We start from the raw sequence: 24,583 nt of genomic DNA, 5'->3' as shown, positions 1-24,583 counted from the left end.
AATGGTCTCCTTCCATACCTACTTCCCTCTGCTCTATAACATGGAGAATTCAAGTGGGAACAAGGGGAAGGAAAATCAAAAAAACAACCACATGTGGCAGGAAGCTTTTAATTTTAACTAAAGCCAATTTAAAAGAGTCTTATTAAAATGTGATTAAAGCCTCCTACCTTAGACTGGTGGCAAACTGTCCGTCTGCTGGGAAACAGGAACTTACCTGGTGCCCTCAGCTAGGACCCTCCCCTGCCTAAGGAAACAATAACCATAGTATCACAATTCAAGGCAGCTGCACCTGTGCTCCCCTTCCATTGCCAAGCAATGGCACCCACTCTAGACTTCTAGCTCTTCATACAGCAAGATTTTCTGGAGTTACAGAAAAAGTGCATAAGCTGTTAAAAGAGACTGCATCAAAATGTAGTAACACAAGCCATTTCAGATGTAGCTTCCTGAGACTGGACAAGATGGTTGGTTAACATCATAGAAGGCCCACATGGACACTATTTCAAAGTTCCAGTCAACTGTAGTTAAGCACTTATCTGAAGGCCAAGTTTATAACAATGCTTAGCACTTAAAGGGTTTTCCCATGTTCAAACACTTTACAGATGTTGCCACTTAATCCTTAATAGGCCTGTTAGGCAGGTAAGAATTCTTCCCATTGTACAGGGCAGTGAGGGTGAGTGACTTTCTAAGCCCACTGAGGTAGGGTTGACAGGCGTCCGGTTTTCAACTAGAACGCCTCCTCGAAAAGTGACCCTGGTGGCTCCGGTTGGCATCGCTGACCAGGCCATTAAAAGTCCAATCAGCGGTGCAGCAGGGGGCTGGGGCAGGCTCCCTGCGGGTCCTGGAAGCAGCCATCAGGTCCCTTTGGCCCCTAAGCACATGGGCACCCAGGGAAGCTCTGTGCACTGCCCTCGTGCCCGTAGGTGTCACCCCCACAGCTCCCATTGGGCTTGGTTCCCACATCCTGCACCCCTGCCCCAGCCCCAAGCCCTCTCCTGCACCCGAGCGCTCACATCCCCAGCTGAAGCCCTCATCCCCACACACACTCTAACCTTCTGCTGCAGTCCAGAACCCTCTCCCACAACCCAAACCCCTCAGCCCCAGCCCTTCCATCCAGAGCCCTCAACTCCCCTTCTGCACCCCAACCCCCTACCCCAGTCTGGTGAAAGTGAGTGAGGGTGGGGGAAAGCGAGCAACAGAGGGAGGAGGGATGGAGCCAGCAGAGGCAGGGCCTCAGAGAAGGGGCAGGGGCAGGGGCAGGGTGGGGTTGTTCAGTTGTGTGATTAGAAAGTTGGCACCCCTACACTGAGGGTGTCTGGGTCAAACCAGGTCTAGACCTCAGAACATCTATCTTTCTTAAATTAGTGAGCCTCTGTGACAATGTGTGGAATATGTCCGTACAACCTGTGAACTGAGTGAGATTATGAACTCTCTCTCTGTATCTTTACCAAGCCACAAATTCCATTTTAAATATGCAGCCCTTTGTTGTCTCTGTTAGGCATTTACCTCCGCATAGGATTGAAATTCCAAGGTGTAGTAACATTGAGCTGGCAATAGAGGGCAATTAAATCAAAATGGTCCTCTACTCAAATATAAACACCCTATGCTCTTACCCAGACTGTCTCCCACCCAGGAGAAATGGTTTGTCAGAGGACAAGTGTTCTAACAACCAAGTCACCTGGTAAGGATCCAGGAGTCAAGGTGACTGAGCGACTGAAAGGCTATAAAAGGATTCAGAGGGGGAAGACTGGAAGGCACAACAGCAAGTTTTGGGCAGAAGGAGAAAAAAAAGCGACTAGCCAAGGTCATAGAAGTTCTGGAGGAAGAAGGCTCCATGTTTCAGAACACAAGCCATGCACTGGAGCAGGACTCTGGATAACCCAAGCAACTCTGACCCCTGCTCAAAGTATGCTCTAGAATGGTGAGCAAATAGAGGCAGACAAATGTGTGTAGGATTTATTATCCGTGCATTTCTCATGTGATTAACAGCAATGTTTTTAGAATCCTATGCAAAATGTCTGGATTTCATGTATTATGTCTGCCATGTGCCCCAAACACTGCCTCTCCCTATGGCTGGAGTTCTGGCAGAAGGCTTGTTTAAGCTGCGGGGGGAGGGGACAGGACTCTGAGACATCAGCACTGGTTCTAGGGCCTGAACAGAGTCCTCTTGATTGCAGCTCTCAAAGGAGGTGCCTGATAGATCTGCACACTGAGAATGTGTCCATAGGCCCCAAGACAGCAGCGGTGCCTGGACCATATTCAGTCTCTGGAGGCTCAAAACACCCAGGGATTCAGCAGCTAGTTCACCTCATATCAGGTTGGAGGTATCTGAGTGGAGCTGACACACTCACTCATCTTTTCTGTGAATCAAATGTATTTCTATTCTATTTCTAACATTTCTTATCCCCAAATGTCTACCACTAGTCACAGGCTTCTAGATCTAAAATGGTGATCTAAGCCCCTTCATTGTGCCGATTGTCTTATCCCAGTTTAATCATAGAATTTCTACTATCTAAAAATAAGGTGAGGTGGTGCTTCTATTGGATTTTCTTCCTAAATTTGTTCATTTTAAGATGGTTATAACAACTACCTTTTTTCTCCATTGTTGACAGTATATTAATTTGAATCAGTCACACCAGACTCTGGAGTGCATTGCTTCACATGGGTCTGTTAGGGAGATGTAGATTTGGTTACACAGCCACAGGGGTATAGCAATTTCTAGCAGTTTGATGCCCCAACAATTTAACGTACCTACAGGAGCATCAACATGCTATGTAGCCCAAACAGTATTCAAGTAAGTAATGTTTACAAACTGCTGTGATGCAGCTAAGTGTCACTTAAAACAGATGGTTAAAATTAACTTTCAGTGGTTTTATAGAAATAGCACGCACAAAGTATTCATTTTGAAACATTTATTTTTCCACTTGTTTGAGTATTAACTATAGGTCATGTTGACATGAATTTCTAAAAAAAATAAGTATATTACATTTACTTGGGTACATGATGGTGATAAAAAGTTATACATTTGATTTGTTTTAACCATTCAGATTCATAGAAATATGCGACTTAGATAAGTCACTTATTAGTTACAATGGATTTTTATTTTAGTGATGAGAGAAATATCCCATCTGGCCCAAACTAATTCTTTGTTTAATATATCTTGAGTAAGTTTAGTCAGTAGCCTATTGTTTCAAATGCGAGAGGAGGAATGCTCACTAGACAAATAATATATCAGTATTACCCTAATTCTACTGGTAACTTGAGACTGAGACTATTTTTAGTATCACCTAAATAAGATTCACTTGGCTTTTAGGTCATGGTCTCTCCCATCATACAAAAGAGGAATAAACCTTTAAAATTCTAATTGTTTGAAAGACTTCTCATCTTTCTGTAATAATGTGTGAAGTCTTAAATTTATTATTCTTGCAAGACTCACTGTTAATTCTTCTTACCAATTCTGATTAGGTATTAGGAGTACAATACAATACAGTATAGCTTGAATTTATAACCCTCAGATTTTACTGAACATATTAATGATCAGTACAGGTGATTTTTCTTTATAGCAATATAGTAAAGGCAATTTGATGAAACTAGGCAAGCTGATTGGACCATAATTGTTCTTCATCTTACTGAGCAAAAATTTATAGAGACATTTAGAAATCTAATGCAGTTTTTGGTATTATCATTGAAATACAGTAAGCTTATATATTGTGTAGTTGTAAGCATGAGTACCCACAAGCAGATTCACCAGTGCAAATAATGAATTCTCATATTACTGATTAACTGATAGCTATCAGACTTATGAATTAACATGTTCGAAGTGCATGTTCACTGAGCATTATGCACTGTAAACAGGCACAAGCGCTGAGCAGTACAATGTGTTCAACTGCTGAATTCCCTTTATTATAAAGATACAATCTGTGGAAGTGACAAAAAAAAGCTACCGTGTAGTATAAGCTATAGTCAAATCACTAATTACAAAGAAGAGTAAAACAAGTTTAAGTGTAATAAAACAAAAACCAGGAAATCAGCTTGAAAATATGGTGATGCACATTTGGACTGAAAGGATAAGCTTTGCCTTTAGGAAACAATGAAAAATCAGAAAGCTCTGAAGCTATAAATTCTATGATTTTTAAAAAGTTAAGCTGGGTTAACCAAAACAAAATGTAAAATGACTGAACCTGCAACTCAGAGCTTTGTTATTTCCAAAGGAAAATGAATCATAGCCATCCTACTTCATATCAAATAGCATCTCCTAGTGAAAAGTATCATTAAAAAGGCAGGCCTAACTGAATGAAGCAAGCCCATTCATTGAATGGATACAGTAAAAATGGCTCCTGTAGTGTATAGTAAACACTAGTTTAGTAAACACTCACTTAGCTAAGGCATAACTAATTACTGACGTTTTCATTTTAATGGCAGCATCAGTCAGTCAGTAAGATACCCAGTGCAGAGATTCAAGAGAGGTCACAGATGTAACTGGAATGCAGTTAGCCTCGTTCTTACTGTACCTATAGAACAGCATTTAATTTGTTGAGATGGGAACAATTGTTCATGATACAGTATGTAAACCCACTGCTGCAGGTTTCCAACAGAGGACCGCATCTTTTTCTACAACATCGTCAGAATGAAATGCACTCATGGCATTTTGTTACTAGCTCTGTATGTTTTAGTTTTGGAGAGTAAACCGCACTCTCTCCAAAATATTTTAATTGAGAGTGCACATGAATGTGTTTTTCTTTTTTTGTAACATCAGTTTATACTAAAAACTAATCATACGGAGCTGTAGGAGTACTAATAATTTAAATATGTCTGTTATTCATCCAAAAGTTAGAAACTACATCTGAGGAGCTGAGTGCCCAAGGAACTCTGCAACTTGCTAGTCTGCTGCTGCATATCTGTACGCTAAAATCCTTTAAATTTTTAATTAGCACAAATGCACAGTAAACTAATCATCCAAATGTCAATTTGCTGCATTCTTCATCTCTTCCTGCCATATTGGAAACTGACTGTCCACAAAGTTAAAACATAAAAAGAAGAGCCACTTTAGAGTGAGAGGTGGGAAGGAAGATAACCACACTACTTACTACCTGACTCTTCAACCACTTACACATGTGCTTAACTTTAAGCATGCAAGTAGTCTCATTGTAATACATTTAAACTTCCCTCATATTTGGTAATTCTGACAAGTTTCAGCTGGTATAGACGCTTTTGTCAAGTTTTCAATCCTGAAAAAAGTGGTTTATAATGACAGACCTTAAACATAGCAGTACAAATGGCAATTATGTGAAATAAAGGCTCTTATTCTTCAGTATTTTGTACAAAATTAAATAAGGCAAAAACTGAAGTTATGGACAGTCCTGCTTTTTTAAAAAACGTAAAACTGGCAGGCTACTGGCATAATGTAAAAGTTTCAACATTAAAAAAGTTTGACAAAATTCTGCACAAATATACACTCTACTGAATTCCTGAAATGTTGAGATGTCACATTATGTACGAGATTGATTCTCTTTCTTACCAAATCCTGCTATTTTACTCATGAAATTGACAAGAGATAAGATTTGGCCCCTTTTATACATCCATACAATGATTAAATGCACTTTTAAAAAATAAAGGCCTTTATCTAACAGAGGATGTAAGAAACACTTCAGTAAGAACTTTTTTTTTTTTTATAATAGAAGAGAGGATTGAGAGCTTCGATGCCCATCTCATTGCCAGCAATGGGAGATGCAGCAACAGCTTGTTACAGAAACAAGATACTTCACCGGAAATATAATATATTAACATACAACACAGCACTTCAGATTATTTAGTGTCGTAAGTATCACCACGAACATAGTTTACCAACATGTGAGACTGGTGGACCAAGAGTACATTTCAGTTTTCATGCTTCAGGTCTCAGAAATTAACAAATTATGCTTATTATATGAATTAATGAAAAGGTAAGTCCCTCCTCCAATATGTACTAACAAGAGTGCAGATTTACTGCATTATATGTTTACTTGACAAGAAATTCTCCCATGGTATTGGGGGGAAAAAGTAGAAAAATTATGAAAGAAACTAAACTGAAAGTATAACTATTAAACCAACCCATTAAGGTATAATGAAAGTCAGTTATCAGTAGGAATTGTGTAGCAATCTATATTGAATACTTACAGCTCCAGGTCATGTAATTTTCACTCTAATGCATCCATTTAAAAACTATTACAATTCTAAATATCTTGAAGCAGAATATTTTTGCATTTGTTGCTGGCAGAGCTTTGTTATAGAAAATCCTAGAAAATTAAAATTATATGACACCATACAAAAACAAAATGGCCATTTTTAAAATGCATGCTCAGAGAGAACAGGGTGAAATTTTCAAAAGCACCTTAGTGATTTAGAAGCCTAAGTTCTATTGACTTTCAATTAGATTTAGATGCCTGAATGTCCACATAGGGTGGCAATGCACACTAGAGTGATGTCATTTCCAAAGTGCAACAATGTGTTGTGCACTAACTTGCGCATGAAAACCCTGCTGGCATGAACTAGAAGTTCCCTACTGGATGTCTATGTTAATGTGCACTAGGGAACTTCTAGTTCATGCTAGCAGGAATATGAGTCACTTAGGAGCAACATGATGTGCTTTAGGAATCACACCCCTCTAATGCGTATTGGTGCACTGTGTAGGCAAGCCCTAAGTCACTTCTGAAAACTTTACCCCTTAGGTCTGATATTGCAGAATTAGATTTTTAACCAGCAGCATAACTCTGAATATGAGACAGCATTAAAGAGAGTCTCATTAGTTTAATGTGTGATTTAGTCTTCAGCTACAACTTTTTGGATCCTCCAGAACACACAGTTTACACCTACCGTGGAATTTCTCAATAGAACTTACGACATTTTGTTGACATCCCACCCTGCAAATTCAACATACTTTTCATAGTTCATGCTACATGAACATATTAGATGTCAGCAATATATTTTTGGACAGGAATACAATTGAAAACATATGGGTTCCATTTAGCTGACTGATAGTATCAGAAACAATACTACTTGTTTACCCTGTTATGACAAACAAACTTTACAAAAATATCTGTAGTGCATTACAAAATAAAAAGGAAAAAATGTTTTTGGCACATCTCTTTTTAAACATAAGTTATAAGGCCCAAAAAGCGTAGTGAGTTAATTAATTAATGAACAGAACTCCTCTGGAAAGCCTCGTTTGAAATGCAAAATTTTAAGAAGTGAAAAAAAATTTAAGGATGCTATTTTAATCCAATACTGTATCCTCTCGTGTGTCTGAGTACTTGTAACAAATATCTACGTGCACGCCTTACTTAACATTCATATAATATACAAAGTTATTGCACCAATAAAATTGCCAGAATATGTATTAGTGTAATCTGACAAATATGATGTCTGCCTTTTGCTTCTCATTTTACTTTTCAGAGTCCTGGTTGACTACCACTCTTCTATCAAATTTGCAGGTAAATGTAATTGGAAGGAAGCTACTTCACCTTGGATCTTGTTATTATGTACCAATACTTGTAAGCACTATGCTTACTTTTTTAATATGCTTAACCATTCAGCCAAACCTATTACATAGCTTTGTACATCATTCCTTCAAACAGGAAAACTCATCCAATTTAAAAAAACAAAAACAAAAAACACACGCATAGGGACAATAATAGTTCTATTTTCTTTTTTTTTTTTTTTTTTTTTTTGCCACCGGGGTCTCACTTTACATACAAAATAAATATTGCAACAGCAATATTATTTAAATCCACCATCTATAAAGGATCCTGTAGGTGCAAGGTTTGCTAGACCACTGGTAAAATACCTCTATAGCTGGCTGTATTCCGTATTTAATTGCACAGCTTCATCCAAATGACTGTCATTCTTTTTCCTTCCAAAAGTGGTTCTAAGGTATGTTGCAACTGCTAAAAGGACTTCTGTTTTTCTTGGTCCTCTGTTTGTTCGGTCTAAGGTTGATGACATCTCCACCATTAAGTGTGCTAGAATTGTGGCCCGAATGACTTCCACCAGCTGTATTAAAAACACCTACATAATTTAAAGAAAAAAAGCAGTAATTTCTGTGAATTTCTTTATACCTTTTACATGTTGAATCTTAAGCCAAAGCATTTACTTATGCATAATAATACATCTCAAACACAAGCTCTTTAATTCCTGAACAGTTATCTATTCTTGTGGTTACTTGCAGATCGAGTTCAATAAGCTATGTTTCTGAACTAGAGCCAGTTGGAGTTAAATACATGCCACTGTGAAGTTTAACACTAGCACAAAATGTACACTTAAGGAACTGGATAGTAGCACTAAACTATGTTTAGTTGAGTAATACAACAAACAAACATGACAGGGCTTTTAAATTAGCAACTTTGTTGGGATAAAGAAGAGGAAAAGGGTATTATAAAAGAAGAGGGCTTTAAGGAGAAAAAAAATCAGTTGACTCAAAAGTGCTTTAAAGAACTAAAGTTCAAAGTTTCCTTACAAAAGGCAAAGTTTACAAAGCCCTTCTCATTAAATGCCAGATCTTTTCACAGTGAGTCTTTTGTATATCTGCTCCAGCATGACTAACACTAATACTAATTACATTTAAAAAAAAAAAAAAAAGGCAAGTGTCAGGGAAACATCCAGTCTCAAGTCCTTACAATGTTCTTCCCAAGAATTGAATAAAAAGAGTAGTTCACAAACATTGGCCAGAATTGTTAGTACATTAGTTTGACTATATTACAAAAGGATAACAGACAATATAGTAAGGTAGAAAAAAGCTAATTAGGAGTCTGAAATCAACTCCCTGTGACTCCAGTGGAAGATGGATCAGATCCTTAGGTAATTAATAGTAGGCTTCATCAGCATAAAATACTGACTTGCTGCAGTTTATTGTTGCATACTTACCAATTTTGTTACTACTTGTATGTACTACATCTGGATTTTCAGCTGTTTGTTGTTTGAGTCTTTGAAGATATTTTTCAGCCAAATATTTAAAAACTGAAATACAAAATAGATACTTATCAAAGTGTGAGAATCTAAGATAGGGATCTCCACATGGACATCTCTGCAAAGCTTCATAATATATCAGCTCATCTTAGTATTAGAGATTCATTTTGGTAACAAAGCTGAGTTATAAGCACCTGATTTGATACTATGGACCCCAGTCCTGTAAGCGGTTCCATGTGGGCTCGCTGTACCCGTACAGAGTATCACTAACTTCCACCTGGGTCTACCCAGAGTCACTTGCAAGATCAGGGCCTTATATAGTTTATTATGCTTTATATCGCAGTGAATGGGCACATAAATGTGGTCATAAAGATTACACTTGTAGATACTGTTAAAATAAGGTAGCATCTTTAAGCATTTACTACACATAGGTCTTACAGCAAGTGTTATAATAAAAATAATAGCAATCATGTAAACCAAGATTTAAAACAAAATTCAAAAATTGGGCAATGACTGTTCTCAGTACTAATTTAACTGTTACTACATTGATGAGAATAGGACTGTGAGGAGTCTACTATATGTGAGAATTTTCAGAAGCCATACACGGTATCAACAATTATCTGCAGTTGTTTAGTAAGCTACTTTAATAATACACATATAGGTGGATTTTTAAACTTGTTTATTTTTCCCTTGCAAATGTGTTTACCAGGATGAAAATCTAAGTGAAAAGGAGAAATAGGTAGTGCACTTCTGGATCTTGTCTGGTGATATAAGAAATGAGATTAAATCAGAATGACAGAATGCCCTATAAATGCCAGAACCGCCCCAGAAAGGCACTGCCTGGAATATATTACTATTATGAAGCTGAATTTATGCATAAAAATAGCACTATTATAGAAGTTGGTATGACATTACTAACACACAGCTGCATCCATGTTCAAAGTTTTTCAGCAATAAAGTTCAACTGTACACTGTTAAACAACTTGTAATCCATAAATTTAATCCTTATCAGTAAAATTTTCAGAGCCTAATTCCCATTGAAAGCCAATAAGATTTAGATACTTAAATCACTTAAGATAAAAGTAAAAATTTCAGAAGTGCTTAAGTGTGGAAGAAAAACGGAAGAGAACTACAAGTAAAGAAAAAAATGTTACATAACTGTATCAGGTGACAATCGAATGTAAGATGTTATTCCCTACTGTGACTACAGTGTAGTGCCAGGAAATAAGTGGCCAAAAAAACGTGATAAAACCCCTGGATTAGTCTCTAGGCTACACAGATGTGCAATGCTACATGGCAGAGGACTGGACAAAATCTTACATTTGCCGTATCTCTTACCTTCAGTTACATTTAAGTCCTCTTTCACTGATGCTCGGTAGAATCTTAACTTCAACTTTTTTGCCAATGCTTCTGCCTCTTCACTGCACAACAGAAAGATATGTAAATACTGATTTGTATATTATGCCAGTGTTTATCAATACTGTACACAAAATTCTTTGGAATTAATTTAGTCAGAAGATCAGGTGAGGAGATAGCTGCTCTTTATGACCTGTCCACTTTAACAATGAGATGTTTTGGTTGGAGCATTTCTTTTCAATTTAGAGTTGTTACATTTTCACATCTATTTGATTATGTTTTTAAAAAACCTCCCTGGCAGTAGCGAGATGGGTGTCATAAAAGCCAAAGGGAAGGAGGTTCCAACTAATCAAGACAGCAGATTAGGAGGGCCTGAATGAAAATTTTAGTAGTGTGGACAGAGAGACAAGGAAGATCTTAGAGATTATCTTGCTGGAGTAGAGAGAGGGGAACCACACTGGAAGGGACCAAAGAGCTGGAAAAAATAAACCTGAGGCAGAGTTTAGAGATGAAAGGCAAAGGACAGGGCATTAGTTGGAAAGGGATGAGGGTTTTGGGGGGAGGAGTTGTTAAAGTAAGTGGGAGACCACATTATGTTTGTATTGTGAGGGGAAAACTTGAAAATGAAATTTTAAGGAGTTGAGGGAGGGCATAAGAACTGGGACAGGGGATGTCATGAGGTGGGAAGGGATGAAGAGGAAGGTTTACAGAAGTAAAAGAGGTGAGAAACCTCAGTGTTGGTGACATGGATGAAAGAGGAGGTCACATCTGATCTTGTTTATTTTCTCTTTGAAAATCAGTAATATCCTGTGTGGGTGAAGGAAGGGGAAGTTGAGCTTTAGGAGGATATCAAAGGGGGAGAACAGGAAGCGAGGATAGTCAGTGTAGGAAACTATGACAGGGAGAAGTAGTTTAGCTAGACCAGGAATACTGCAGAACTAAAGGAGGGGAGACTGAATTAATAGTGGAAGTATTCAGCATGGTCATTCAACTTTCTCCACAGGCACAAATAGGAGCACAGAAAGTGGATGCTGGGGGCAATGTGAGTTGCAATTTCTGAGTTTGATTCCCGGGACAGCGTGGAATAGAATGAATTGACAACTCAGTCTATGGAGGAGAGACCCGGGAAGAGGGAGCTGAGAGTGACTGAGTTTGTGGATGTTAATGGAAGGTAAATTTCTATAATATGGAAATACAGTACTTTGATAAAACATGAGTATATGAAAAAAAATTTCAAGGAGAGAAAACAAAAGCAAACCTGTAAAGGCACATTTTAAAAATCTGTTTAACACAGTTTGGCAACTGTGTGCATTCACTAACCAAACCAGAGTATATAACGTGGTTGGGCTACAACTGAGTTTAACAACTATTGTAAAATTTGGGCTGCAGAGAAGGCATATTTTACAGCTCTCTGAGTACAAAATGGAGTAATTTCTCATTGTGGCCCAACCAGACTATTTACAGGGTTCCCTGTTCATTTTTGAAGGTGCTTAGAAAACAAAAGAAAAAAAAAACTTAAAGTGAGCACTAACTCCCTAATCTGGAAAACACAAAGTACATGAGTAACTTTACTCACGGGAATAGCACCACTGAGGTTTGTGGAATTATCCAAGTGTGGTTGCAGAATTAGGCCCTACGTTTGGAAATTTAGTAAACATACGATTACATGAGTCTTCACCATCAACTCCCATAGATTTTGAAAAATAAAAGACTGCAATAAATCCTCTGATTTCAAAAGACAGAATGATGAAATGCCTACTTCTTTATACAAGAATCATCCAGGAGGTCAATCTTATTCTGCACAAGCACCGTGGGGATGTCTCCAACTTCAGCCACAACTTTCTCCTTCCAGATGGGGATTGTTTCAAAAGAATCCCTGTCAGTAGTAGAAAATACAAGCACACAAGCCTGGGCTCCTAAAAAAAATAAAGATAAATCTATAAAAGGGTATTTGGGATATGGTGGTTTTTCATTGCATTTCAGACAGGCAGAGTTTTATTACTATATTGTGTCAAAATGATGGTTAGGGAGCCTTAAAGTAAGATTAATAGACTGTCATCTTATTTTGGTCATTAATACTGTTCTTCAAGATAGTTGTCATTCTGCAACATTTCAAGCTACTCCAGCAGGCAGAGAAAGAGGGGGAAGGGGAAGGGAGAGAGAGAGGTCTGTCTGTTGCTTATTTTTACTAATATGGGAGGCTTCTCAGATACTACGGTAAGGGCCATTCACGTACCTAGGTAATCTTTAATATCTGTAAAGATACTTCATACTGTATGTATGCCATCTACTTCTGAGATTTGTTACATTTAGTTTACAAATTCAGGTGAAAAAATGCTGTAGCAATTTTTTTTGGAGGTTTTTTGCTTGAAAAGTTAAAATTTTCAGTTTTGTTTTGTTTTACGAACAATTTTCTCAGAGCTTTAAAAAAAAGTTAATTTCTAATTCATGCACATTTCCCTCATGTTGTTTTGAAGGAAATGACCAGAATTTTACAATTTTACAGCATTTATACACAGGGGCAGCAACTCTTTTGCTATTGTGATAGTAGTGAAAATGGATTGTCAATTGGCTACTGAATGCGTTACTTGTAAGGTGGCTGACAATCATTACTGAAAATTTGCATCAATGGTCTCTTGATTATCCAGTGGCCCGAAGTCATCAGCAAGCTTGAAAACACAGGAAAATACTCGATCGTTTATATTCCTTTCAAAACTTCTGTTTAATAGTTACTATTATAATGCTGGATACTTGTTACCTACATAAATATTTAATATTTTTGTGAATTCTGCCTGACCTCAAGAATATCCTGTGGCAGATATCTAACTGGGCACTTTGTGGAAAATATTTCCTTTAATCAGTGTGAACTTTCCAAGTTTCAGTTTAATTGAATATCCCTTTGTTATTTTATGAGAGCAGGTAGAAGGTCTCAATCTAGTTCACTGCTGTGTATACTTTTCTCAGGTCCCCCCTTATTCATTTTCTTACTAGGTGAAACATGCCCAAATTTTCCAATCTGAGGATTTTTCTATGATCCTAATTATTCTCATCACCCATCTTTAACACCTATTTCTTTTTTCCTCTACAGTGATAAGAGCTACACACAGTATACCAGGCAAGGGCATTCCACTGAGATATATGACACTGTATTATTTTCCATATCATTCCCTATCCTGTTCTTGATGTATCCATCATCTTGTTTGCTTTTTTGACCACAGCTACATATTGGGCAGCGGTTTTCATTGAGGTGTCCACAGTGATGTCCAGGTCTTTTTCCTGAGCTGATACAAATAATTTATAATCAGAAAAGTGTATGTGTAGATCAAATTATTCCCTCCAATGTGCATTACCTTGTATTTGTCAACACTAAATTTTATCTGCTCTTGTTTCCCATTCAACTAGCTTAGTTAGACGTGTCTATGTCAATGTCTTTCAATTTTTCCACTGAGTGCTATGGCTCACCAAAATTCTTTTAGAAGTCCGTTTAAACTGTCATACATTAAGTACTTTAGAGTGACTTACTTTTAAAGAGTGCGATATAGGAGCAAAGTATATTATTTCCGATTTCAGTTTAGTTTTTTTCTTTTTTTATCCATGATAAATTCTGGGGTTGGAAGAACTTGTTTAGTTACACATATACAAAAAAGGTTCTGACACCAAGTCTTCTCTCTCTCCCCCGCACACACTTTCCTTCTGGCGTCAGAAATCTATCCAGCCATTAGACTAATTATGTTCTATCCTATTTAAATGGCAGCTCTGTGAATTTCACATTCAATGGCACTTTAATGAAGTCAGATATACTGCATGTCTGGGAATAAATATTAAAGAATCTGAAAAGGTTCCCTCCTATTTGGGAAAAAAAAGGAATAGTGTCGATAACTGAACTGGTCTTCACATTGCCATTACATATAAAACATCTCTATTATTCAAAAAAGAAAGTTGGTTAGGCCAACTGTATTACATTTTTCTCAAGTTACCTACAAAAATTAAATAAACACCAAGATGTAAAATATAGGGTTTTTTAACCTCTATAATAGGCCTTAGTTATTGCATCAAACTCCTCTTGACCTGCGGTGTCCCACAACATCAGCCTGACATCTTCATCATTAACTCTGAAATAAATGGAATAAATGTTTCAGCAACACACTGAATTCAGAGACTCAAGACTAAAGAGACACTCAAAACAAAGCACACCTATTAAAAACATTTCTCTTGTTTATAATGTATTTTGGATGAGAAAAAATTTTTCATCACAGATACGGTTTACTTTTTTTGCACTTCATTCTGCTTGGACAGAGAAGAAAAGGACTAGTCTCAGTCTCTCCTTGGCTAGTATGATCTAGTGCAATGCTGTTGAGCTCAAATTTCCAATAGGACAGAAAATGTTCAAAGATAAAAAAAACAAAAAAAAGGGACAAAAATCATGTTTTTTAAAATTCATACTGGATTTTGTAAATCCTGTGTCTTAAAAAGAAAAAAAAATGCAAAGAGAACCTATGCTCCCGAACAGTTCTCCTTCAACACATTTATTTATTTAACTTATTTACTTAGGTGATCTGCGAACTTATGTTTTTCATTACCTTAATATCTTCTCCTCCTTTAAATATGTTAGATATCATCTGCTTACACTACTAGTAATCTAAGAGTCTGAAACAGCTATTTGAAACCATTTTACATACTGAACTCCTGCTTTCATTTTTAACCACATAGCTTATAATAAATGTTTCCTTTTTATAAAAACAAGGAATGCAAATAAAAATCAGCACTTAACATATACAAACCTCTTAGAAAAGTCATCAAATATGTCTGAAAGTCAGTTTTATTTTTTATTTCAAAATTATAAATCTTGTACCCGTGTGGAAAACTGAGTGATCCAATTACTACACATATGCTTCACTTTTAGCCCTCTGAACAAGATGTAAAAAAAATAAAAATAAATAAAAATTCCCCAATCTTTAGTCTGGGAGATAGTTTGAGTTCCAAATCTCCACATGCCTGCTAATCACAACAGCACTAAGGAAATAAAGGCAGAAGTAGCATGACATCTGCTGAATACATACTGAATTTGTCTCTCCAAGAAATCTACTCCAATAGTTTTCTTGTAGTCTTTTGTAAAAATTCCTTTGCAATATCTCTGAATCATACTGGACTTCCCAACTGCTCCATTTCCTACCACCACCACCTTGATGGCCACTTCCATATCCTCCTCCAACATCTCTGCAGCTGAGAACCTCTAGTTACTTCAGGAGCATGAATTTTATCTCCCAAATCTGTAATTGAAGTAAATATTATGTTCATAAAAATACTGTAAATAGAAAGAGGTCTTGTAAATAGGCACTGGGCTGGACTCTCAAAATCCGGTTTCAATTTCCAGCTCTGCTAAAGACTTCTTGTGTGACTTTGGAAAAATAACTTTGCATCTCTGTGCCTCAGTTCTCCATCTATAAAATAGGGCTAAAAATGAGGGCTGTCAATTAATCGCAGCAAAGTCACGTGATTAACTAAAAAAAAAAAAGAATCATGATTTTAAAAATTAAGCACCATTAAATCGCATTGTTATTCTATTAAATATTTTTTGGTTTTTTTATATTTTCAAATATATTGATTTCTATTACAACACAGAATACAAAGTGTACAGTGCTCATGTTATATTATTATTTTGGATTACAAATATTTGCACTGTAAAATGATAAAAGAAATAGTATTTTTCAATTCACCTCATACAAACACTGTAGTACAATCTCTTTATCGTGAAAGTACAACTTACAAATGTAGATTTGTTTTGTTACATAACTGCACTCAAAAATAAAACAATGTAAAACTTTAGAGGCTACAAGTCCACTCAGTCCTGCTTCTTGTTCAGTCAAACACTAAGATAAACAAGTTTGTTTACATTTATGGGAGATACTGTTTCCTGCTGCATATTTACAGTGTCACCTGAAAGTTAGAACAGATGTTTGCATGGCACTTTTGTAGCCCACGTTGCAAGGTATTTATGTACCAGATATGCTAAATATTCATTAGCCCTTTCATGCTTTGGCCACCATTCCAGAGGACATGCTTTCATGCTGATGAGGCTCGTTTAAAAAAAAAATACTGTTAATTAACTCTGTGACTGAACTCCTTGGGGGAGAATTGTATGTCTCCTGCTCTGTTTTACCCACATTTCACGTTATAGCAGTCTCCGATGATGACCCAGCACGTTTGTTTTAAAAACACTTTCACTGCAGATTTGACAAAACGCAAAGAAGGTACCAATATGAAATTTCCAAAAATAGCTACAGCACTCGACCCAAGATTTAAGAATCTGAAGCGCCGTCCAAAATCTGAGAGGGACGAGGTGTGGAGCAGGCTTTGAAAAGTCTTAAAAGAGCAACACTCCAATGCAGACACTACAGAACCCGAAACACCAAAAAACAAAATCAACCTTCTGCTCGTGGCATCTGACTCACATGATGAAAATGAACATGCGTCAGTCCACTCTGCTTTGGATCATTATTGAGCAGAACCCATCAGCAGCATGGACTCATGTGCTTTGGAATAGTGGTTGAAGCATGAAGGAACGTATGAATCTTTAGCACATCTGGCACATAAATATCTTGTGTTGCTAGCTACGACAGTGCCATGTGAATGCCTGTTCTCACTTTCTGGTGACTTTGTAAACAAGAAGCGGGCAACATTAACTCCTGCAAATTGTAAACAAACTTGTTTGTGTGAGTTATGGCTGAACAAGAAGTAGGACTGAGTGGACTTGTAGGCTCTAAAGTTTTACATTGCATTCAAAAATAAAACATTTTTTTTGTATATAATTCTACTTTTGTAAGTTAAACTTTCATGATAAAGAGATTGCACTACAGTACTTGTATTAGGTGAACTGAAAAATACTATTCATTTTGTTTTTTACAGTGCAAATATTTGTAATAAAAATAAATAGGAAGTGAGTACCTTATACTTTGTATTCTGTGTTATAATTAAACTCAATATATTTGAAAATGTAGAAAACATCCACAAATATTTAAATAAATGGTATTCTATTATTGTTTAGCAGAGCGATTAATTTTGCAATTAATCACAATTTGTTAATTGCTTAACAACCCTAATAAAAATACTTCCTTTTTTTGTCTTGCTTATTTAGATTGAACTGTTAAGGGCAGAAATGGTCTCTTACTATGTTTGTACCAAGCCTAGTACAACGGGCTCCTATCTATGTTTGGGTTTCTAGGCACCACCATGATACAAATAATACACAGCAGTAGTACCAACAACAGGGCAGCACTGAAAGCACACTGTTTTTACAAACGATGATAAAAGTTTAGCATTATTTCTATTCTAACATGTACTTTGTGTAAACTCTGAAAATAAGTTATGTTGCTATGTGCCACAAACTGCTTGTGAAACTAGAGCTACTATTAGTCTTAAGCAACTTTACAAATCTGCTATTTGGCAAATACACAATCTACAGTGTATTGCCTTATGAAAAGGATGAAATATGCATCCAAAATATACAAAGGCAAATACATGAGTTTTTGGTGTCTTTTGTTTTTACAGTTAGAAATGTAACTGAATTTGTTGTATCCTATTGACAGGATTTCTCCTTGGCAGCCTCCAAGCCAACAGCTGCCTAAAATGAGAGTTTACAGAAAAAAGATCTTTTGGTCTCAGCAGGTTGTGTAAATGGGGGAAACATAGCATTCTATTATGCAAATACCTGCATTTTGGTTACAAGAGATGTATTTAGCTTAAACGCCTCCGATTCGATTTCTAATAGGTATACCAAGCCTGATACGGCTTCCCATAAAATCATTTAGACTTTTGCCATTGACCTCAATAAGAACAGGATTAGGACCTAAATTCACACCTATTTCCCCTATCTCTGCTCCTAATACCCACATATGTATCTCATACGGATTCCTCAGGAAATGTTTGACTGTACAATTAGTAAGTTTTTGATTCCAAAGCCACATGCCTTATATTGATGCTTGTTAATCTGTCTGAATAGCAATTCTTTTCCAGAGAATGAACAAATACCACTGTCAGGCAAATGTAGGCACTGAAATTGTTTACTTATCCTTTGACATGGTAAATAAGTGTTTACCAAGATGCAAGTTATTTATTATAGTATATTTAAAAATAATAGGCAGGATTGTATTGTCATGTTTGTACAGCAGGTTTATATGAAGCAGAATTTTCTTTCAAACAATTTTTATAATGTTATCATGATACTGCACTTATTTCACAATTGCTTCTATGCTTTCTCAATTTTGTATTTTCTTCCTTAAAAATATTAGGGAATTCTGAATTATTTTATATCAAGAAAATAACTGAAGTCAGACTTGAATTTAAAGAATGTCTTCTCCCCAAAGTTCAAATCAAAAGTGAAGTAATTAAGGAATAATTACCATGTAAACCGACATGAGAGTTATTATTTGTATTCTGTAAGCATCCACACTGAGCTAGGCATTGTCCACTATACACAGATTGCCCCTTTAGAAAGTTTAAAAAAAAAAAATCAAGGTAACTTTGGTATGTTACCAAAATAAGCTGCACCACTGCAAACTCAGCTTTGCTCTGGGGCAGCACCTCGTTGTTACGAGTTTACACCAGCGTAATGGCAATGATGCAAATTTCCATAATTGTAAACAGGACCAAATTACTAGTGTACATGGGCAAAGCTCACAGACAGATTATTAGTAATGTGCAGCTCTTGCATGAACTAAATTTCTAACATGAAAGCACAGAAAAAATTTAAAGTTAAACATGTTCTGAACATGCTTCATTCTGAGGTTGCAACAAGTACTTCACATACACTTGAAATTATCAGAGGGTTGTGGTGAACAAACCTGAACTTACACCCATAAAATGCGAAGTCTCCTATGAGTAATGAAAGCACTGCTTTTTGCAATATTTGGATATTATAAAATGAATAACTAGCATTTCAATAGTATTAAGTATCTCTTGTGAGAAGTATTTTCCTGTTCTTACAGAAGAGAAAATAGAGTGATAAAGGGACTTGTCCAAAGCCACACACTGGCAAAGCTGGAATGCCTGATGCCCTCCCCTCTTCTCATCCATGTAAGCAGTGGCACCACAAGGATTGCAAAAGTGTGGGGGCCAGGCTTGGCCTGGCTGCCCCTCCATCATGACTATGGGGCAGCTGGGCCCAATTTCAGTGTGTGGCATTGTGACCCAGTGCATAGGTTTGCAATGCCACTCAAAATTGGCCCAGAGTCCGCCCCCTGACATGACAGAAGGGTGGCCGGGCCAAGGGAAAGCATCTGTTGTTACAGCACCCAGCTCTGGTCGGCAGCTAAGGGATGGGGGCATTATGCCGCTTCTGAGTTCAGGTTCTCAAAATAGGGTGCATGCTCCACATTTAAAAAGTGTGAAGGGATGGCTCTTTAGTTCTTCCATTTCCAGCACCCCTGCATGTAAGTATTTAAGTACCACTATACTATCTATTAGTGTAGTAAATATAGTTATGACACACACACACACACATATATATATATATACACATACACATTTTTAGGGAATAATCACAAAGAATAGCTAAAATTCCAAGTACACTGAAGACACTGGAAGCTGTCTTGTCATTTTCTGTCACTGCTTATACTCTATACGGAAAGACATTTATCTGGGAGAACTGTTAAGGTGTCTGCACAAACAAAACTGTAGCGTCAAAACGCTTGTACACTGGCTTTCTAAAGGATGCTTAGGCTAGTCCCAAGTGTAACTGTGACAAACCCTACGCTTCCCCATTGCAGCAATACCGCTCTTAAGGGAACAGGATGATCCCAGCCGGGCTCGTACATGCTGCCTCCTTAACCCCTCCCGATGTTGTTCTTTTCAGGGCATTTGCACACTCACTCGCTTCCCTTCCCTAGGTAAATCAAGCAGCCCCACCGCCCAGCCGCTTTCCTTCCCCACCGAGGCCAGGACAAGCCAACCCGCGTCCGCAGCGCCCCGGCCGCGGTAACCAAACCACAGCGCGTCCGCCCAAACTGCACTGCAGGCGGGGCCCTGCGCATCGCGCACAGTGCGAGCCCAGGGCGCCCAGCCCCACCGCCGCGTAGCATCCTCCCGGGGCAGGGTAACCCGACCCCGCAGGGGCTGCCAGCCCCGCCGGCGGCAGCAACACCCCTCCCCCCGCCCACCGAGTAACCGAGCCCCCAGCCCGCGTCTCCTCCGTCTAGTCCCCTCCCATCCCCACCCGGCACCCGGCTCCGCGCTCCCCCCGGCATCGCAGCGGGCCCGCCCCCGCCTCCCTGAACCCGGCTCCGCGCCCCCCATCCCCCGGTGCTGCACCCCAGCGGCTCACAGACCCGCTCGGAGGCGCTGGCCCTGGGAAGCTGGGGGGCCGCTGCAGGCTGAGCGGCTGCGGCTCCGTCTGGGAGACCAGGAGGCGGGAGGAAACCGGGCAGCGGAGCCAACCCAACCCGGACGCACATCCCGGCTCCCGCACCCGGAAACACCGTCAGGGCCGCGGGCTCGGCGCGGAGAGGTCCCCGCCCGTTGCCTCCCCCTAAAGCGGCTGCAGCCAGCGGCAGCGGCGGCCGCTAGGCAGGGAGTGCGCTGGAGCAGGGCCCCGGGCTTCCCTCGCCGTGGACAGCCGCTGAGGGGGACGCGCGCTGTCGCTCCAGAGGTGCTTGGCTGCAGGGTTCTGGTGCAGGCCCGTTATAGAAACTAGAACCGGCTGTTGAGTGTGGGATTAAACTACAACAACCCCTAAAGTCATGGAGGAGAGTAGGTGGGGCTGCTCACAGCTGGGGATTGGGCTCATGGAGAGAGCTGAGCTGAATGCTTGAAAACTTTCACAAGGGTGGATGAATCCTCCCCAAATGCCAGAGGAAGCGTCAGAGTGAGCCCTGCCTAATCCCCAGTCTAGGGGTCTCCCGTCTCTACATCACCATCCAAAAGAGAGACGGTATAGGTGGACTGGACTGCATGGGGTTGCCCTCACTAGACTTTGTGCCTTGAATTAATGGATTATCACAGAAGATTAGGGTCGGAAGAGACCTCAGGAGGTATCTATTCCAACCCCCTGCTCAAAGCGGGCCAACACCAACTAAATCATCCCAGCCAGGGCTTTGTCAAGTCAGGCCTTAAAAACCTCCAATGGTGGAGATTCCACCACCTCCCTAGGTAACCCATTCCAGTGCTTCACCACCCTCCTAGTGAAATAGTGTTTCCTAATATCCAACCTAGACCTCCCCCACTGCAACTTGAGACCATTGCTCCTTGTTCTGTCATCTGCCACCACTGAGAACATCCAAGATCCATCCTCTCATCAGGGAACTCAAGGCACCTAATGCATTTGTAGTCTGGACACTGACCACTCCTTCTTTCTAGTATCAGAGGGGTAGCTGTGTTAGTCTGGATCTGTAAAAGCAGCAAAGAATCCTGTGGCACCTTATAGACTAACAGATGTTTTGGAGCATGAGCTTTCGTGGGTGAATACCCACTTCGTCAGATGCATGCATCTGACAAAGTGGGTATTCACCCACGAAAGCTCATGCTCCAAAATGTCTGTTAGTCTATAAGGTGCTACAGGATTCTTTGCTCCTTCTTTCTAGGCTTCACGTGTGAAATGTAAGGACCAGTCTAGGGCCCCTCAAAAGTCTAGTAGATATAAACCCTGTGATGCTTTCTGGCTCCAGAGTAAACAATATGGAGAATCAGACCCTCTTATGGAACCCGGTCACTTTCATGCCCTTTCAAAAAATACCAGACAAGGGGAGAGAAACTATTTTATGACTAAAATCTTAAATGTGCTAATATCTGAACATAGAGACAAGTGAAGAATTGTTTTGTTATGCTATTAAAATGTGTTCAGTGTGTGTTCCTCAGCCTTAATTGCACGCTATACAAACCCTGTTTTAAAATCAGAATTATTAATTTATTTATTTTTTTATGGTGCTCATCACTGTAGCATTGGAGTGCTGTACAGATACAAATGAATGTATTTTCAGAACACATGTGAAGTAAGGTGATATTATTATACCCTTTTACAGCTGGGGAACTGAAGTACAGAGAGAGTAAAGTCAAGAGTCTGTTAATGTTGAGTGCCCCATTTGTAATATCTAGGGCCTGATTTTTCAGACTATATGTTATATAGCACTTACTATGTGAAGAACAACACTCCCATTGTGATTCCAGTTGTCATTGTTAGTTCTCAGCACAACATTTTGATTAAAACACTGGAACAATATAAAATTAACATGGCCCACACTAAATTGATTAAAAACTGGCTAACTGATAGGTCTCCAAATGTAATTGTTAATGGGGAATTTTCATTGAGTGGGTGTTTTCAGTGATGTTCTGCAGGGATTGGTTCTTGGCCTTTCGCTAATTAAAATTTTTATCAATGACCTGGAAGAAAACATAACATCATCATTGATAAAGTTTGCAGTTGATACAAAAATTGGGGAAGTAGTAAATATGAAGAGGACATGTCATTGATTGAGAGCAGTCTTGATAGTTTGGTGAACTGGGTACAAGCAAACAATATGTGTTTGAATATGACTAAATGTAACTTTGCAGGGTACTACTCCTACTCAAGATTCTCCTGTTTATGCATCTCAAGACTGCATTAGCTCTTTTTATCACAGCTTCACAGTGGGAGCTCATGTTTAGGTGATTATCTACCATGATCCCCAAATCTTTTTCAGAGTCGCAGCTTCCCAGGATAATCTCCCATTTGTAGTAAGTATGGCCTTCTTTCTTTGTTCCTAGATATATAGGAACAAAGAAAGAAGGCCACAGTTACTACAACCCACAAAAGCTCATGCTCCAAAATGTCTGTTAGTCTATAAGGATAACTGATAGGTCTCCAAATGTAATTGTTAATGGGGAATTTTCATTGAATGGGTGTTTTCAGTATGGCCTTCTTTCTTTGTTCCTATATATCTAGGAACAAAGAAAGAAGGCCATAGTTACTACAAATGGGAGATTATCCTGGGAAGCTGCGACTCTGAAAAAGATTTGGGGATCATGGTAGATAATCACCTAAACATGAGCTCCCACTGTGAAGCTGTGATAAAAAGAGCTAATGCAGTCTTGAGATGCATAAACAGGAGAATCTTGAGTAGGAGTAGTACCCTGCAAAGTTATGTCAACATAATTTGACTTGTTTCAACTTAGTTTTGCGTGCATACCCATCTAAATTTGTCTCCTCCTGACATAGGCACCCTGTTACATCAATACAATAACACCACTTCCCCAAACAAGTAGGCCAAAGTCACCGTACGACAGTAATATTAATGTAGCCTCTACATTACACTACTGTGACGAACTGGGAATGTTCTTAATGTTTTCTCTGAATACTGTGGGGGGGCCTCAGTTCCTGGCCGACCCTCTGTCACCTAGCAACTAATGACCAAGCCCTTCCCCCCCATTGCAAGGGGATGCTAAAGGTGTTGGAGACAAAGAGGTCAGGTGACCTCCTGGCCCAGGGAAGGAACTGAGCAGAGAGGAGGGGCTGGAGGGGGGTTTTTCAGTCTGGAGCTGGCTGGGGATGAGGAGTGAAGTGCAGACGTGGGGGTCTGGCTCACTGTACCCTAGAATGGACCTGGCTGAGGGGTCCTGTTCGCTGTACCTACAAGCTGTGTTTTAGAGCATGTTCCTGTCATCTGATAAACCTCTGTTTTACTGGCTGGCTGGGAGTCACATCTGACTGCAAAGTGGGGGTGCAGGATCCTCTGGCTTCCCCAGGACCCCGCTGGGGGGGGCTCACTGTGGGAAGTGCACGGAGGGGCAGAGGATGCTGAATGCTCCAAGGAGAGACCCAGGAGGTGAAGACGTGTGAGCTTCTTGCCCTGAAAACAGTCTGCTCCAAGAGAGAGGAGGCTCCCCAAAGTCCTGACTGGCTTTGTGGGGAGCAGTTCCAGAGCATTGCCCAGGGATTCTGTGAGAACTACATTATCTGTGTTGACTCTAACAGTCCTCTAGCAGCTGTCACACAATGGCTCATCCTTGTGACAGTGGCTACTCTGATCACATTTTCTAACTCCATTGCCCAGGGTAGAGTCACAAATACCAGAAGTCCCCTTCTCCTCTTTAAAAATCTCAGGGAACTTTGGTTGACTCATTGCACAAAGCAAGTTCCACCTACACCTTCCTGCCTGCAGCAGGACAGAAGTCCTGGATCTTCTTGACCTGTGAGGAAAACAGCCTGTGCAAGCTCAACTATGGAGCAACAGAAGGAACATAGATATGTACACGCATATTGTGCAAGGGAAGTGTGACATTTCATTCCATATTCTTTTTGAAAATATGCTAATGATATGAATAT

The 24,583-nt window shown here is 39.3% G+C and overlaps 1 protein-coding gene across 1 annotated transcript; it reads right to left on the bottom strand.

The window, feature by feature from the left end:
* Positions 1–2,894: 2,894 nt before the first annotated feature.
* On the bottom strand, positions 2,895–20,741 carry RAB23 (RAB23, member RAS oncogene family). The gene is made up of 7 exons (XM_050951010.1): positions 20,616–20,741; positions 15,354–15,563; positions 14,320–14,405; positions 12,053–12,209; positions 10,276–10,358; positions 8,896–8,988; positions 2,895–8,040 (listed from the first exon to the last, which is right to left on the bottom strand). Exons 2-7 carry the CDS (start codon positions 15,506–15,508, stop codon positions 7,901–7,903), a joined length of 714 nt encoding a protein of 237 aa, XP_050806967.1. The 5' UTR covers positions 15,509–15,563; positions 20,616–20,741; the 3' UTR covers positions 2,895–7,900.
* Between the last annotated feature and the right edge of the window lie 3,842 nt (positions 20,742–24,583).

The sequence above is a fragment of the Gopherus flavomarginatus genome, chromosome 4, assembly GCF_025201925.1.
Source record: "Gopherus flavomarginatus isolate rGopFla2 chromosome 4, rGopFla2.mat.asm, whole genome shotgun sequence".
Taxonomy (NCBI): Eukaryota; Metazoa; Chordata; order Testudines; family Testudinidae; genus Gopherus; species Gopherus flavomarginatus.
Note: the sequence above shows the minus strand (reverse complement) of the source record. Positions and strands in the feature narration are given on the sequence as shown.

Bases quoted from the DNA above. Each gene is read 5' to 3' on its own strand.
- RAB23 (XM_050951010.1), bottom strand. From the start codon at position 15,508: ATGTTGGAGGAGGATATGGAAGTGGCCATCAAGGTGGTGGTGGTAGGA. The intron at 14,406-15,353 runs GTATGTATTCAG...CATTTATTTCAG, and splicing joins TTCTTGGAGAGACAAATTCA to AGTTAATGATGAAGATGTCA. The intron at 10,359-12,052 runs GTAGGCATTTCA...TCTGTTGTGCAG, and splicing joins GATGATTCTTGTATAAAGAA to TGAAGAGGCAGAAGCATTGG.